Source organism: Boleophthalmus pectinirostris, unplaced genomic scaffold, assembly GCF_026225935.1.
Source record: "Boleophthalmus pectinirostris isolate CB_2022bp ecotype Guang Dong unplaced genomic scaffold, ASM2622593v1 HiC_scaffold_8, whole genome shotgun sequence".
Classification (NCBI taxonomy): Eukaryota; Metazoa; Chordata; class Actinopteri; order Gobiiformes; family Gobiidae; genus Boleophthalmus; species Boleophthalmus pectinirostris.
The window spans coordinates 17,326,575-17,340,982 of NW_026571515.1; the positions used below are offsets into that span (position 1 = coordinate 17,326,575).

The window sequence follows — 14,408 nt, forward strand, 5'->3', positions numbered from 1 at the left end:
TTGTGTACGAATCGTGCTATACAAATGAACTTGCCTTGCTTTGCCTTTTAAATGTAGATCAACAGAGACCGGCAATTCCAGGGGCTGAAATCGTACAAATTATTCTAGTGAAGGTGTATGGAGTTTAAAAACATAGTGGAGCACTTTCTGTATAAGCACATTAGAAGATGGGACAAAGTGTTTTCTATTTGAGAGATGAACATTTTTTCTAAAAATGCAGGGTTTGTGTGTTAAACATGTGTGAATGAAACAAAACACATCTCCAGGTATGTTTGTGATGAGGAAACATTATAACATAGATCATAAAATAGCATAATATGGGACCTTTAAAACTACTTCAGTTTGGTAGATGATGAACAGTTAAGTTTTTATACTGGGCCTTGTTGGGTCTTAAAGCTACCATCCGTAATTAGACTTGTAAACCCGGCCATGCTGCATTCTCACATAAATGCTTCTTACATTGCTGCAGTCTGATAGTTGTGCTAGCTTTGACTTGATAGAAGAAAATCATAAAGCTTAGGTGAGGCTGAACCAAGACCAGGTGAGGTGAGCATCTGCTGGTGAAAAATATCATCTAAACTTACGGATGGTAGCTTTAATGTCCAATACTTGTATGGATGAGTAGTACCGTAGATCTGCTTCGGTGGTTAGCGGGAGTGACGTGGGTGGTTGGCACTGCTACGAGTTGGTTAGTATTTTTATCCATCAGGACAAGTTGTATGTCAGAAGCATAGACTGCATAAAGAAGTGGGAAAAGGAAGAAGTGTGACGTCATCTGTCAAATGGATCTCACGGGACTGGCAGTTATAAGAGCGAATTTGGAGCCGAGTTCCATTTTAGGAATAAGAAGTGATTTATGGACGAAACAGAGGAATAAAAAAACAGTATCATTTAGTCCCTGTATTTCTCTTTCCTTGGAAAATCCTCTAAACAGCCTTTAATATGAACATTTTATGATGAAAATGAGGAGCCTGACAAGAGCAGTTACAGTAGAATACAAAGTGAATTGGAGCCGGAGTCACTGGAGCCGGAAGAGCGGCCATGGTCACTTCTTATTTGGAATGCAACAGCTAGAGGTTTTTTTTCCCCATATATATATATATATATATATATATATATATATATATATATATATATATATATATATACAATCTATGATGGAAACCTGAACTTTTATTTGATTTGATGTCAGCAAGGGTACATGTCATCACACAATAGTTAATGCATGTGTAGTGAGAATACTATTTAAAGGTGCATTTAAAGGTGCATAACTATTCTGGTGGAGGATCTGTCACCTAGTCTGATTCATCAGTCTGTTTCACTTCGTAGAAACCGTCTGACCTCGCAGCATTAGGATTCATTCGCTCGACAGTAGGCAGGTACTTAAATCCTTGATCTCAGAAATTGATGCCAACACAGAATGTTTGGCTTTGTCTACAACCATCTCAACCACTTTGTTTACTGTTGTGCTGTACCACAAAAGGGACCCAGACAGACGCTTGAGTTTGATGTCATGGCTTTACAACTCTTCGCTGATTGGCCAGTGCATGGTCTACAACTTCCAGGATTCTTGCAAACGTCTAGTGCATTCAAATTCCTGATCTAGTCACTGGAGAGAAATGAAATTGAGTGGAGGCACTAGGTGGCGCCAGGCTGGCTATCTGTCACCTGCTTGTCTTCATGGAAATGTTTGCTTTGTCTAGAACTCTCCATTGCAGAGATTAAACCTGTCTATCTTAAGGGAGACAATAATAGGCTACATTACAAGTCAAACCTGTGGAGAAGCCGCCTTATTCACGAGAGATCCAGGGAGAGAGAGCAATATAAAGACTCCTAATGAATAAATGCTAGATAGATGCATTTAATATCATACCATGGAACATTCTGGGCAAAGCAATAACTTCTCCTTGAAGACAAGCAGGTGACAAGCACCAGAAAAGTTGCCCAATGCATCTTTAAGGTAGATATAAAAGCCTGTAACATTCATTTTGCAGTTACCATAGTATTTATTTTGTAGTTGCGTTATTGAGCAGTATCACCACATGAACTGGTTTTTGCCTAACTGTTTGTGCAGGAAGGAGCAGTGGGGCCAGTCCGTGTGTCAGGTGTGGACCGTCCTCCTCACACAGACTCGTCTGATGAGCCGGGAGCACGCCTCTCTGGGGGACACCTGCTGTAACACTCTGACCCAGAGACTCACCCACAGCACAGAGGACACACACCGCCTGCACAAGAGGGTAAACACTCAACTCTACTGTTTTTACTGTTTTTGCTATTTTTGCTGCTTATGAAAAATTTATTATTACGATTTATATTTTTTGCTCTTTGTTATTGTATTATATTTTGATGTGTGAGCTACTGTGCCCAAAAATATTCCCTTGTGGATCAATAGTTTTTCTAAATCTTAGGCTTACTCCACTCAACTTCTGTGTGATATAGGAGCTTCACTGTATACACCAACATATGTCTAAATATTTTATGTTTCAAGGTAGAACTGTCGCGATAATTAGTATATAGATCATAGACTGTGGACTAAGGGAGTGTTTTTGCGAATTTGGAGCTGACTTTCATATTAGGAAAAGGAATTTATTTACGGACAAAGTAGTGAAATAAAAACATCAGGATCATGACGAGACTCACTGCAGCAGTTACAGAGAGAGGGTTAGTGACAGTTTTTCAATGTAAAGTAATTGGAGACAGAGTCGATGGAGCTGGAAGCCCATTTGTACAGTTTATGATATAGACTGATCATTCAATAAATGGTAGATCAACAATGTATTCAGGCATAATTATCGTGTGCCCATGTTCAGTTGGTGAATGTTTTATTTTATTTTTATAAAACATTAAGCCTCTATGATGGAGTTATTATATAAATGTGTTAATATTTATTGTGATATTATTTCTGTAGTTTAATACATACTCCCAGAAACGTATGCACTATGAGTCGATGAAGCTTAATTTCACCTGTTTGACTGCACCAAATCTCTGTAATACCTCAGAATAACAACTTACCCAGTGTTTCAAATTAGCTCTGTTCAAATCAAACCCACTAGTTTACATGTCCTCTTCTTAATGCGTACACTACTATATCTGTCTTGTACCACTCTGACATCTGTGGTATCTTCATTTTAAAGGGAAATGAAGCACCCGGACTCGCTCGCTGAAATTAACGGTTGTCAGAGGCAGTTTGTACTTTGTCACAGCAGAAAACTGAGTAGAATCTTAATTAGCTGCCACAGAGGTATACAGCCTAAATCTTTAATGCATTTGTAGCTATCCTTCAGTGCAATATTTCTACTCATGAAAGGCCATAATGTAGAAAAATGTGTTTATGCAGTTTGTTTCTTTTGGAGTAACATTTCACAGGGTGATATATTACTTAAAATTGACTCTTGTGAGCTCAAAGTCAGTTTATAATGTTGTTACCTTATCAAAAATATATCTGGGGTTGTGTTTCGTTTCATTCACACGTGTCTGAGTAACCTTTTACTAGTCTGTCTATATCTCCAAAACGTAAAATGCTCTGTTCCACCTTGTGACGTCATGTCTTGGTAGTTTTGAAGTTAACATATACATTTTAACTATCCTGATTCATCAGCCGGTTTCACTTCACAGCATTAGGATTTGTTCGCTTGACGGTAGGCAGGTACTTTTTTAATTTAACCAATCGCTGCTATTTGGTTGTGACCTATGTGATGCGCCAAATCCTGTAGGAAGATGGGCAATAACATCTTTCCCCTTGATAAAATTCACCAAACATTTTCTTTGTTTCGGCTTTAAATCCTCAATCTCGGGAATCATTGCCTACGCAGAATGAATGGCTTCGTCTACATCCATCTTGACCACTCTGTTTACTGTTGTGTTGTACCACAAAAGGGACCCAGAGAGGTGTTTGAGTTTGCCATCATGGCTTTGCATCTCTTCACTTATTGGCTGGTGTGTGGTCTACAATTTCCGGGGTTCTTACAAACCGTCTAGTGTATTCCGATTCCTGACCTAGTCACTGGAGAGAAATGAAATTGAGTGGGGCCACTAGGTGGTGCCGGCCTGGCTACATTTTAACAGTAGAGTTGGGCAATTCAAGGGCTGAAATCATCTAATTGATTGTAGTGAAGGTGTAGGGAGTTTAAAACACAGTGGAGCACTTCTTGTATACCACATGAGATCACAAGGTGGGACAGAGTGTTTTTAGTTTGAGAGAAGAGCTCAACTAAATACGCTGGGTTTCTATCTTAATCATATATTATGTGTGTGTTGAACATGTGTGAATGAAACAAAACACAACTCCAGGAATGTAAGAGGAAGTGGTTCTGTTATTACTATCATTTCTGCTTTAAAGGAACCATATTACATATCTTCGAATCTGATAATGTTGTTTCCTCTTCACAAACATACCTGGAGTTGTGTTTTGTTTCATTCGCATGTTTAATACACATTTAGGCTGAGTTCTTCTCACAAACCACCTTCCTACTTGTGATGTCATGTGGTAATACAAGAAATGCTCCACTGTGTTTTTAAACTCCATACATTTTCACTGGAATCATATGGATAATTTCAGTCATGGAATTGCCAATCTCTATTGAAGTTAAGGTAAAAGGATCTATTAACTTGAAAACTACTGTTTCTTCATGATATCACAAGGTGGAACAGAGCATTTTGAGCTTTGGAGATGTAGACAGACTAATAATAAAGAATTAATGAAACATGCATGAATGAAAAAAAAAAACACAACTGCATGTTTTTGAGCATTATAACATGACTTAAAGCTCACAAGAATCGGTTTTGTGTAATATGAGATGAGAGTTTGTGTTGGAAATTGCTCTCTTTATTCCGGTTCTTTTGGTATTGAAATCAGTGTCAAGTAGCAAACCTTTCAAACCTCCTTAATGTTGAAATGGCAGTTTAAATGTTAGTATTGTGACAACTTTAGTATACTGCGGGTAGGTGAAGTATAAGTGGTTTTGGTATCGCTATCATTTCTGCTTTTACTTTTACACTGTGAGATATTATCCATTGCTAACACCCTCTGCTTTTGTGTATTCCAGAGTAAAGAAGTGGGGACTCAGATGCAGGACGAGCTGCTAAAGGTCACCACTGAGCTTCAGACTGTGAGTCATTTGAACTCATGAAAACAGCGTTAAATAATTCTATCACCGAGACCCACTTTGTGCTCCTCTGCAGGCCTTAAAGACATACAATCAGTACCACACGGACTGTCTCATCGCTGAGGGGAAACTCAAAGAGGCCGAGCGATTGGAGGAGAGACAGACCGGCAAGTCAGCTGAGCTCGGTATCGGCCAATCAGGAAGCACGAGGCGGAGCTCTGTCAAGAAGATGGAGAGATTAATGGAGAAGGTGACAGAGCTAATGGCCCCGAATGCGGCAGAGGAAGTGTTCCACTGCACTCGAGACTCAACCACTTCCTGTGTCTGTGCACACCTGAAAGACACTATTACAAAAGTGCCTGATGTTATGTTGTGCATAGTGAAAAGTAATAAAAATAGGCCTTGCTGTGTTTGGCATATTTAATATAACTGTATAATAAGGTCATATAAAAAGCAAAAAATAGGGCTTGCCCTCAAAAATACTACTTCTACTACTACTTATTACTTTGATAACACTACTTTGATAGTAGGTGAAAATAAAATGTTAAAGGTGCATTGTGTAACTTTTCTGGTAGAGGATCCACCACCTTGTTGATGATAATATTTCTTTGCTTTTGCTGTATGACATAAATTTTTTCTATGTTGCTTTTTTCTCAGTTGCAGATAATTATATTGCTAAATAATACCTTTAAAAAAACAATCCTCACTGTGCAAGCGCTAGTCTCTCCACAGATCTGATCTATAACATGCGTCATCTGCTTGTTGCCATGAAGATAGATATGTTTAAAATCTTACTGTTCAACATTTCAGGCAAAGTGATAATATCCACATGGCGGACCATTCATCAGAAAAGTTGCAGAGTGCACTTTTAAAACAAATAAGAATAAAGATTATTAATTAAATAATGTAATAAAAAATCTAATCATTGTTAATATACATATTTGTACGTAAAGCATAAATTCTATATCATATACAATACGTACATACAGTACAAGAGAATAAGAAAATGTGCTGTGAGCAGGGTTCCCACAGTCATAGAAATTCTGGAAAAGTCATGGAAATTGAAAATGTCATTTTCCAGGCCTGGAAAAGTCATGGAATTTTGTAAATTCAAAGTCATGGAATTTTAGTATCTCTTTCACCAACTACAGTGTGTTCTGTTATGTTCTCATTAGGCTATTATGATATTTTCCGAACATATGCGCCTTTTGTTTAAAAGAGACGACAATAAATGCACTGACAGTATTTTGAATGTTTAAAAACTATAATACCAAACCATAAGGTGAGTGGAAAGGGTTAACATTTCATATTTAGCCCTAAAAGTATGATCAATTCTACACATGTAGGGAGCCGTAAAGTCATGGAAAATTCACTTTAGGTCATGAAAAAGTCATTTTGAGTTTTTTTTATTTTGTCAGAAAATGGGAACCCTGTGTGAGAGATTAATAGAGCTGCACAGTCAAGATAATCTAATACTATCTATTATAATTTATATAGCTATTAGTCAAAAAATTTGGACCCACCCTCTCACTCAATGTTTCATTTCATTTTTCTTACTACATTTTTAACTTTTTTTTTCTTTGCTACATAATCTCATACATCTTCATATATTAGCTATCTTGCTGTAAGTATATAAAATGAAGTAAACACTGAGTGAGAGGGTGAGTCCAAACCTTTGACTGGTAATGTATATTTTACATAATGCATTAATATTTGGGGCTAGAATCTTATCATAATTAATGTTATTTTGACAACAGTGCTACCCTGGATCTTACATAATGTTGTTTTTCTGTGTACTTAACAGAGACATGGACGAGTGCAGGAGACCCAGCTCAAGTGCACTAAAGCTCGCAATGACTACCTGCTCAACCTGGCAGCAGCCAACGCAGCCATGAACAAGTACTACCTGCAGGACGTCAGCACACTCATTGATGTAAGAGCACAATGCTAAACTCACAATTTGTATTCAGCTATTCTAAGTAAAATTAGTCAGAATTCCAGGAGCTCTACCAACCAGAAGTCACATTAGGGATGAGGGTGTTTATGTGTTTGGTGCATGTTGGTTTTAGAATAGTGTTTGAACAATGTGACCCTAAGTAATATCTGGTTTAATTTATTTGTAGTAAATGTATCCGTACACATTGAATCTGTGCTCTCAGTATTTCCACCAAACTGGTCAGGGACTGCAGGTGTAAATTAGAATTCATCCTATAAACAAACATCAGCATCTTTCCTGTGACTTTTGTCTTGGTTAATGTATTGTTGTGCACTCTCCCTGTACAAATAAAAAGCATCCCATACCATACCAGTTTTAGCTCAGGTGGTAGAGTCTTTATCCACTTATAAAAGTTGGATCCTGGTCTTGACATAAACATTATTGACTGAACAGTCAGATCGATTGACCCACAAGTTGGCGGTGCGATTCCAGCTCCTGCAAATAAAACCTGTTATCATGTTCTTGGCACTTAACCCACTTAACCCTCTTAACCCACTCGCCCTCAGTGTCTGTGTACACTGGTGTATGAATGTGTGTGTCAGTGGGTGAGTGATTTCTTGATGTAAAGCGCTTTGAGAGTCTAGAAGGTGGAAAAGTGCCATATAAAAGTGTGACCAATGACCATTTCAAATTTGGATAATAATACTTTGACTTTCAAGGCCCTGTGTCTAACTTTTATCCTTAACTTTAGTTTTGGAAAACAGCTTTTACTCACTGCAATTCTGTTGCAAGACCTGCTATTTGTGAACAAAGAGAATGATATTGCCTGTACATTAATAAAAATAATTTTATTGGAAGCATCCCTACACTATTTTTTGTGTGATAACATTTTAATCAAATGTTCATGTTATAGTTACTGGTTACAGTTTGATTATTTCCCCCCAATTTTAAACCCCTCACCTCCCACCTAGTTTCCCAGAAACTAATTTTTTTATGGGCGTATACATACATACATACATACATACATACATACATACATACATACATACATACATACATACATACATAATCACCACTGACTGGATATATCCACATAAAAAAGATAAACTTAGCCATTTAGCCATTTTGTTGGATGAGGGGGCTAACAGTTCAAAGTGGGCCATGTTCCTCTATCATTGTTCAAAATCAGGTACAGGTATCTAAATCTATTAACATTTAAGTTTGATGATGACTGTCTTTTTTTTTTGTTTCTTCCTGCATCAGTGCTGTGACCTGGGTTTCCACCAGTCTGTGGAAAGGGTGATGAAGTGCTACCTGACCAATAGGTGGCGCATTCTTAAGACAGAGGAGTCTGGTCTGAAGCAGCTGGAGACAGCTGTGACCTCCCTGGACCAGAGCGGAGACAGAGATGCTCTTCTACAGCAGCACGATACTGCCTTCTGCCTGCCCTTTAGATTCAACTATCACCCGCATGAAGGCGACCAGGTAGCAGCAATATTTTAATACATAAAGTTCTTATAGTACACAACATTGACTCTTGTGAGTTTTAAACCATGTTATAATGGTATTACCTCATCAAAAATATTTCATTTGCTTTTTTAAAAATTAGTTTCATTCATAAAAAAATAATACATAATAATTATGAGCTAAAAGAAGTAAAGACTTATAATATCTGCCCCCTTTTCACACTAAGGAAAAAATTTCTAACAGTTCCAACTACTTTTATGAGCGCTTATTTATGTGACATACACAATATTAAATACTTGTTAATTAATACAAAAGGCATGTTCATACTTCTTACTTTTTAGCATATCATGTTTGACATTTCTTTTAAACACCTCAATAGATTTTGAAGCCTTGATTTTTTTCATTTAGACCATACCCCACACCTGACACCTCTGATTGAAACACATTTTTCCATTGCTGTTGTTCTACCTGGAGCTGTGTTTTGTTTTCATTCACACATTTGAGTAACGCTTTATTATTAGTCTGTCTACATCTCAAAAATCTCCAAATGTTCCACCTTGTGATCTCATGTAGCGGTAGTTTTTAAGTTAACAGCTACATTTATTTCAGAAGAGATTGGCAATTCAAGGGCTGAAATCATCCAAATTATTCTAGTGAAGGCATATGGAGTTTAAAAACACAGTGGAGCACTTCCTTTTTTGTGTGTTAAACATGTGTGAATGAAACAAAACACAACTCCAGGTATGTTTTTGATGAGGAAACAACATTATAACGCAATATGGGGGCTTTAACTTATAACTGGCCAAATCTTCATAAATTATTGTATTTGTTTTTGTTTGTTTCAGGTGTGTGAGGTCAGTGCCGAGAGCCAGGTCAGGTACGAGCTTGAGACCCGCTTCCAGCAGCTCCAGTCTCGCCTCGCAGCTGTTACCCTGGAAACAGAAGAGGTCAGCGTCATGTGATTATGAATCTACAAAGTTTCAGTGGCACTCTGTCTGACTCAGTGTTGATGTTATCTAACAGAATTGAGCTTTTATCATTTTAAACTCGGCTTGTTTTTTTTTTTCCCCTCAGATCAGTAAAACCCTCAAGGCCACACTTACTGCTTTACTGGACAATATGGGTGACAGTGACAGTAACCCCGCCCCTGATGTGCCAAGCAGCCAATCACACGAGCCGCCTGGGGGAAGCACCGCCCCCAAACTTGCTCTCGCCAAACGTAGAGCCAATCAGCAGGAGACAGAGACCTTCTATTTTACAGTACAAACCATTCTCTAAATTTCATGTAAATGTATGTAAGTATATGATTACATCTGTATTATTTTTTTATTTTTAGAAAGTGAAGGAGTTCCTCACCAGCAGCTCTCTGTCCTCCAAACTTCAAGCCAAACATGACCTTCTACAAGATGCCATACAGAAAGGTGCATCAGATCAAGTAGTATTTCGAATAATTTAGTTGCTCAATATCCTTAAAAGCCCCATATTATGCTATTTTATGAGCTATGTTATAATGTTGTTTCCTCACCACAAACATACCTGGAAATCTTACATTCTCCTCTGTAATTGCCAATCTTTATTAACTAAAAACACAACTCCAGGTATGTTTGGAATCAGGTTTGAGGAGGTAACAACATTATAACATGGCTTAAAGTTCACAATAATCCATTTTGTGTAATATAGGACCTTAAATTACCACAATTCACCATCTATGTTTATTTTATTTAGGATTATTTTAGATTATGAGGACACATTTGAAACTAATCATACTACATATAGACACTAGTTTATTCTTTCTGGTTCAGGGTTTATGGGTTAATATAATCCTTCGTTTGTCCAGGAGTGGCCCATAGTAAAAAAAACATGATCCAGATAAGTCTACATTTAAACAGTGGTGGAAGAAGTACTCAGTTTTGTTACTTAAGTAAAAGTACAGATACAGAGACAAAAAAGTTACTCAAGTAAAAGTAAAAGTATCACATGAAAAAATGTAGTTAAATTATTTCATGCAAGTTTTAATTTGCTAAAATGTATTTTTTTTTTTTTTTAAAGTGTTCTTATTATTTCTCATGAATTTAGTGTATTTATTTTTGTTACTGAAAGCCGAAGCTTGTAAAAAACTTAAAAACTTGTCCTAGTCAGGATGTTGTCACAAACATGGTAAAAAAAAAAAAAAAACATTTAAAATCACTTGAAAAATACTTTTACTTTTCAGTTCAGTTCAAAATGTAGTGGAGTAGAAAGTACAGATACCTGCTCTCAAATGTAGTGAAGTAAAAGCAAAAAACATCAACTGTAAAATTAACTTAAAGGTGCACTGTAACTTTTTGGTTAGGGTTCTGTCAGCTGCTTGTTTCTATGGCCACAGCATTGAATTAAACAGCTCTGCCTTACATTTACTCCATTACAGTTTTTATATCTTAAAAAATATCTTGCATCTCCACAGATCTAACCTGTAACTTGGTCTGGTTTGGTCTCCATGAAGATAAAAACGTTTTATACCATATTGTGAAACAGTCCATATGAAGCAATTACATATCCGTGGAGAAAAGAATTTGACCGACCCTCCACCGGAAAAGTTATACAGTGCACCAAAAAATTACATTTAAGTAGAGTACTTTACTTCGTGTACTTCTTTACCTTCCACCACCACCTTTGAAACCTTTCCTACCACATTTAGAGAAACAACCAGTGCCTTAATATGATAAAATATAGGACATTTGTTGCTATTGCTTACTCCCCTTTAGCTATCGTCTGTATTGGCAGCGTACATGGGCATATGTCGAAAAACAGTCTTCCTGCCAACTAACCCAGATCTCTCAACAGCACACTTTGAAACACATTCAATCATACTTTTGTAAATTTTAAGATATTAAAGGTCCTATATTACACAAAATTGATTATTATGAGCTTTAAGCCATTTTAGATTGTTTTTCTTTGCCAAAAACAAACCTGGAGTTGTTGGTTTTTTGTTTTTTTTCCACATATGTTTGAGCAATCCCTTATTTTTAGCTGTCTACATCTCCAAAGCTCAAAATTTAGAGGTGAAGACAGACTAATAATAAAGCGTCACTCAAACGTGTGAATGAAACAAAACACTCCAGATATGTTTGTGATGAGGAAACAGCATTATATTCAGAAAATTTTACTTCTACTGTACATCTGTATTTACTTTCTGTTCTGTTTTATTTTTCGTAGCTGAAGCCGTCAACAGTGACCCCTCAAGGTAATGACTTTTGTTTTTAAATTTATCCAACACGGGGAGAGAGGAGAGCAGACGAGGGTCCTGTATATGTACTGGGGATCCACAGTGACTCACTATCTGAAGAGCCTCACCCATATGTGTGTACTATATTTCCTAGAAGTCAATGTGCTCGGTCTGTGCGTGTGCGGAAGTCCAGGCCCATCTCTCAGTTCTGCCACTCACTCTTCAACACAGACATGCTCTCCTATATCCAGGTAACACCGGATTAACAGGGGCTCCTTCAGTACATCTGCTAAGCTTATGCTAATGATGTAGTCAGGATCACTCAAAACAAGGAAACTACACTACACTGTAAACTCATCCTTATCATCTAATACTTGTGAGAAAAAATGGAAATGGAAATGCAATCACTGGATCTCTTATATTATTCAGAATGAATTTATAGTTGTTCACATTGGCATTTAAAGGTCCTATGTCCCTTTATTTTCATCTATGTTATAATGTTGTTTCATCACAAACAAGCCTGGAGTTGTGTTTTGTTTCATTCACACAAACTTTGCACATTTACGAGTTCTTCTCTCAAATAGAAAACACTCTGTTGCACCTTGTGATGTCATGTGGTAATACAGGAAGTGCTCCACTGTGTTTTTAAACTCCACACATATTCACTTGAATCATTTAGATCAAGAGTGTCCAAACTTTTTTCATCAAGGGCTGCAGATCTAAACACAGATGAAGCAGAGGACTGATCAAGGGCTATAGACTGGTGCTCAATACAGTGAATAATTGAAATATGTGCATGTTTAAACACGTTAGAATTACACTAAATATTAAATAGTATCTTTATCAAGGTAGATTTTCAAAAACTTGCAGTAAAAAGTTAATTTTTAATTGATGCAAGGTCATTTGGGCCAATTCACCTTGAAGCCTGAGGGCCAAGAAAAATTTGTCTGAGGACCACATTTGGTCCAAGGGCCATAGTTTGAACATGCCTGATTTAGATCATTTCAGCCCTGAAATTGGCAATCTTTACTGACACAAAGGTAAAGGGTTGCTATTAACTTGAAAACTTCACAACTTGGAACAGAGCAGTTTGAGCTTTGGAGTTGTAGACAGACTGATAATGGAAAAAATTGATTATTCAAACATGTGTGAATGAAACAAAACACAACTCCGGATATTTTTTTGATGAGATAATAGCATTCTAACATGGCTTAAAGCTCACAAGATGGTTTAATATAAGACCTTTGAGAGCACTTTTAGCATGTGGATTATTTTATTTGGGTTAGTGTGGTTAGAAGTACAACACAAATGCCTGATAACACACATGTATCCTAATCTAATCATAGTCTCCGAACCAAGTACTGTCATTGCTACTGGTACGATGCCCTGTTCTTAATCTTATATATGAAGAGATTAAGTAACAATGAGCTCAAGTCGTGACCTAAAAGTGATCCAGCGACTACATCACTAGCTGCTGCTGCTGCTCTTCACCTCTCTGTAAACCTCACAGAGAACTCTTCTGACAGAGGGGGGCAGTAGAATAGACCGGGGGCTTTCAGATTGTCCGTGCCCTGGGGTATTTGGCGCTCCTCTGTTTGCTGGTGCTTAGTGCTTACTCCGGCTTCTTCCCTTCCTCAGTCCCTTTCATGTGTCCTCTCTGAAGGGATTACAGCTCTGGCCTCCGCTCTCTCCTCTCTCCTTGTGTCCCCCCTTTTGCTGCTGAATCTTTATACCCTTATTTTATACGCTCCCCTCTCTTCTTATCTGTCTCTGCCACTCTGTGTTTGGCTTGGTGCAGGAGGAGGAGGAGAATGTCTCGGACACAGGTATCAAACCCAGCTGTCCCCCTTTTTCTCTGCATGCAGCAAAATATGTTTTATCCTCACTGCTTTTGGGCCTGGTATACACAGATGTTAGTATGTGTTTATATAAGATCAGTATTAAGAAATGTGTTCAAATTAAGTGCAAGAAGCAGTTTTCCCATCTTCTAAGGAGTGTCTGAAATATTATTGTGAAAAGAACTGCAAGAAAACATACCATAAAGGCTTGGCCACACTGCATGATGTCATCAGGTGGTAATCTAGGAAGTCATGTATGTGCGCCATCATCACTACCGCACTCATCTTGATTAGAGATGCACTGATGCAATACTCTTATAGGATATATTTATATGTTTTGGTGTATGAACTGGTGTAAAAAGAGCATTATTGGCAAATGTTGGACCAAAATGTCTCATACTGTTAAACATTTTTACAATTTTTTTTACTATTATTACTACTATTACTGTTTTTACCAAGCTGATCAGTAGTTACTAAATATATTAGAGCCCGACCGATATATCGGTTGGCCGATATTATCGGCTGATATGGGCAACTTTAGGCATATCGGCTATCGGCCTTGCTGATAGGGGCCGATATTTCACGTGGGCATGTTATACCTCGTTATAAAGCTTAGACTCTCTACATTCTGTTCATTTAATCCAATTTACAGACAGATAAATGTCCTAATATGTGGCTCCACATCAGTATTTATCTACGGAGTCATTTGTGTGTGTCCGTACTGTCCCTGAACACACCACAGAGTGGCGTCACTCACGTGTGTTTGTTTACACCTGCAGACACAGATCCAAACACTGAGATTATATTCTTTTTACGGACAATCGGTTTGAGTCTGGATTAAAAGGACATTTATTAGT

At 37.5% G+C, this 14,408-nt stretch overlaps 1 protein-coding gene across 1 annotated transcript in view; it reads left to right on the forward strand.

The window, feature by feature from the left end:
- Positions 1-14,408, forward strand: part of arhgap4b (Rho GTPase activating protein 4b) — a 57,777-nt gene that overhangs the window by 24,236 nt on the left and 19,133 nt on the right. Inside the window, exons 4-13 of the mRNA XM_055165982.1 lie at positions 2,075-2,237; positions 5,046-5,108; positions 5,182-5,355; positions 6,910-7,038; positions 8,305-8,526; positions 9,354-9,455; positions 9,583-9,768; positions 9,845-9,929; positions 11,704-11,731; positions 11,868-11,964. Of these exons, the coding sequence (XP_055021957.1) occupies positions 2,075-2,237; positions 5,046-5,108; positions 5,182-5,355; positions 6,910-7,038; positions 8,305-8,526; positions 9,354-9,455; positions 9,583-9,768; positions 9,845-9,929; positions 11,704-11,731; positions 11,868-11,964 (1,249 nt within the window). The remainder of the gene's footprint in view (positions 1-2,074; positions 2,238-5,045; positions 5,109-5,181; positions 5,356-6,909; positions 7,039-8,304; positions 8,527-9,353; positions 9,456-9,582; positions 9,769-9,844; positions 9,930-11,703; positions 11,732-11,867; positions 11,965-14,408) is intronic.